General features: G+C 48.3%; 1 protein-coding gene across 1 annotated transcript; it reads right to left on the reverse strand.

The window, feature by feature from the left end:
- Positions 1-531: 531 nt before the first annotated feature.
- LOC136507153 (uncharacterized) lies at positions 532-1,570 on the reverse strand. The gene is made up of 3 exons (XM_066501964.1): positions 1,353-1,570; positions 1,068-1,265; positions 532-873 (listed from the first exon to the last, which is right to left on the reverse strand). The coding sequence occupies exons 1-3, from the start codon at positions 1,518-1,520 to the stop codon at positions 769-771; spliced, it is 471 nt and encodes a 156-aa protein (XP_066358061.1). The 5' UTR covers positions 1,521-1,570; the 3' UTR covers positions 532-768.
- Positions 1,571-3,271: the final 1,701 nt, after the last annotated feature.

Below are 3,271 nucleotides of genomic sequence, written 5' to 3' on the forward strand. Positions count from 1 at the left end.
AACGGACTTGAGTGTAATGAATATGCACTACTGGACGCAGGGTCTTTGCCGAGGGCCTGAAGCCCTCGGCAAAGGCTCTTCAGCCGTCGGCGAAGGATTTGCCGAGGGCAGCCCTCGGTGAAGAACCCTCGGGAAAAAAAACGTCGGCGAAGGACTCTTTGCCGAGGGCCTTTTATCGGGCACTCGGCATAGTATTTGCCGAGGGCTAACGGCGGCCCTCGGCAAAGTAAAGTAGTCGTTAGGTTCGCGGTTATTTTCCACGGTGTCTTTGCCGAGGGCTGACATACAGGCCCTCGGCAAAGAGCTTTTTTTGGAATTTATTTGCCGAGAGCTATACCGCAGGGCCCTCGGCAAAGACCTACTTTTTAATTTTTCCTGGGAATTTCTTTGCCGAGGGCTATGGTGAAGGCCCTCGGTAAAGACCTGTTTTTAATTTTTCCTGGGATTTTCTTTGCCGAGGGCTATGGTCAAGGCCCTCGGCAAAGACCAGTGAAAATTTTCAACATTCCACCTGTTTCTTGCTTTCCATGCAGACAAAAAATATATATATATATATTCAACAGCAGAAATATCCCACAAATATCACAATCATCACATATATCTCACAAATATCACATATATCTCACAGATATCACATAGATCATCACATGTATCATCACAAGTCCAAATTCAACAATTCCATAAGTCCACAATCTAACTCAAGTGTCAAGTCCACAAGTTCAAATCCGACTGAGGCTGGCCAACCTCTCCAACCGTCTGGCCTCTGCGTCACCAACCTTCCCAACCGTCTGGCCTCTGCGTCGAGGGTGGTGTAACGAAGCCTCCAGAATCAGGTGACGCACGAGGGGGGTTATTGGAACCCGCCGACTGAGGCTGCACAAACAATTATATGCTTATGTGAGATTGCAGTAATTATTCTAGGACTACAGTTTTAGTATTTAGACAGAAACCTATCAAATTTTTTATAGCTAGTGTTGTCTGGGTTTCTATGTCATACAAGCAAATCAGTAGCTAGTGTTCTCTGGGTTTCTATGTCACACAAGCGAGAAGTGAACTTTAACGCTTACAGGAGTAGCTGCAAACGCGTGCGGCACCTGAGGCGGAGGAGCTGACATCTGCACAGGCACACCCGTCTTCTGCCCAAGAGCTTGCATGATTTGCATCATTTCTGCAATCCTGACCTCCTGGGCCTCCCGAGCGGCCTGCTCAGCCTCCAGCCGAGCAGTGAGGGCCGTGATCTGCGCCGTCTTCTCGTTGTTCTGGGCCTGCAATATTGCACTCCAATATTTCAGTAATGCAAAACTAACTCAAGTGTGAGAATATTAATTTACGACGAGTAAAACAAGAATTACCTCGAGCGCATCGACCCGCTGCAGTGTCGGAGTAGGCCGTGAGCGTATGGGCTGGCTGGAACTCGTGCTCTGTGCTCGGAGCTGGCTCAGAGTGGGAACAGTGGTGGGGTCGATGGCGGCGTTCGCAATCCACGTCCGGCCGTGCTTCCTGCCGCCACCGAGCCTCATGATGGCCTCGGCATCAATGGGCTCGGTGCGGACGTCGTACTCTGGCCATGCCGCTGCTGTACCGCCGACGTGTACTCCTGGACTTTAGTGTACACAGTGTGTCTTCTTCTATCTGCGCGAAAGTGCGAAGAAAAAGCACACAAGTCACTGTATGAAACGTACGCAAGTACGTACGTAACAAATGCTACTCACTAGCTTAGCTAGAACTTGCAGCTGGCAGCTGCCTTTGATCGATTGGTTGTCAACCTTGTGAGTTGAACTGAGACTTGCATGCGGCCTTCAAGTTGAAGCCACAACCGCGGACCGAGTACTAACTACTTGTGAGCTGAAAACCGCGTACGGAGTACTTGCTTGCGCTTAATTACTCAGGCGTCAGGGATGAATCGCGCAATGCTTAAAAGTACAAGAGCAATCGAAGAATTCAGAATGGACCCGGTCCACTATCATTTTTTTTTGTGCTGGCACGCAGTAAAACTTGCATTACGAGACTTATAAAAGGCCACCACCATGTCTCTCTTCTTCCAACAAACCATTCCAAGCGGCGCAACAACCAACAAGGGCGGCATCTCATATTCCCATTCGGCCATTCCCATCGATCCACTTACTCAAACTCCAACAACGTGTAGTAGACTAGTAGTAACCAGCTCCATCCATCGATCGTCTCGTCTGCACTGCAATCACATTTGCTAGCTTCATCCCCAAGGCGAACGCTCGCGCGTGTTATGGCATCGTCGGCGATGGCGAGGGCTGTGCTGGTGGCCGTCGTGCTGATGCAGTGCTGCAACGTGATGGTGGCGACGAGGCCGTTGCTAATGGAGGCGCCGGCGGGGTGGCGACAGCAGACGGCGGCTAGCTGGCTGGGGCTCATCATGCAGGTGCTAGGCGGGCAGGGCGGCAACAACCACAACTGCCAAGCTCCCAACGGGTCGTGCCACTGATAAACTAGCTAGACGGCCGGCCGCAGACGGCGGCTGGCTGGGGATGATCATGCAGGTGGTACAAGGGCCGGGCTCCAACGGCGGCGGCTGGCAAGATCCCGGCCACCCGCAAACCAACTGGATCCATGCCCCCGTCGGGGCCGGCATGCATGCTCTTTGCTAGCTGCTGATCATCAGTGACCAAGATAGGCTGGACAATGCGGTTTTTGTTAATTTTATTTAGGCGTTAGTTAGCATTTACATGTACATGCTGCGTACTAGAGATACTGTCCATTTAATTGGTTCTTTCTAGCTAGTTATTCATTTAGAAAAAAATAAATATTCCTTTTTTTTCTAAAAAAACAGCTAGCTAGCTAGTTGTTCAAGTAATTAATTAATAGATTATATTAGCTCCATGCAAAAATGCATGGGGTTTATCTTTCGTGTAATTTTAGGATCCCAATTAATTTAATTAGAGTGCCATTTCGCAACAGGGGTCTCTTCATTCTTTATTCAAACTTTCAAAGGCATATCACATAAGACTTCCTTCTAATGGACATGAAAATCATTTTATATACACTTTTCTATTAGTTTGACCGTTGCCACAGACTGAATGAATCGCCGGAGAACCACGACGATACTAGTCCTCGCCGAAGAAAAAAAAAATAGCATTGTTAATTTTGTAGGGTCGTTGACGCGAAATTCAACGCATTTTTTTTTGACACAGCAGCATGCATGCATGGAGTTTATCTTTCGTGCAATTTTAGGTTCCAAACTAATAATTTAAATAATTTAATATAAGAGTGCAATTTTCAACCACGGATGCCTTAATTC

This window comes from Miscanthus floridulus, chromosome 1 (genome assembly GCF_019320115.1).
Source record: "Miscanthus floridulus cultivar M001 chromosome 1, ASM1932011v1, whole genome shotgun sequence".
Classification (NCBI taxonomy): Eukaryota; Viridiplantae; Streptophyta; class Magnoliopsida; order Poales; family Poaceae; genus Miscanthus; species Miscanthus floridulus.

What these genes read in the sequence shown, in the direction of transcription:
- LOC136507153 (XM_066501964.1), bottom strand. Translation starts at nt 1,520, where the DNA reads ATGAGGCTCGGTGGCGGCAGGAAGCACGGCCGGACGTGGATTGCGAAC. An exon ending in AGCGGGTCGATGCGCTCGAG is followed by an intron (nt 1,266 to 1,352) that starts GTAATTCTTGTT and finishes GCAATATTGCAG; the next exon opens with GCCCAGAACAACGAGAAGAC. An exon ending in ACGCGTTTGCAGCTACTCCT is followed by an intron (nt 874 to 1,067) that starts GTAAGCGTTAAA and finishes TTGTTTGTGCAG; the next exon opens with CCTCAGTCGGCGGGTTCCAA.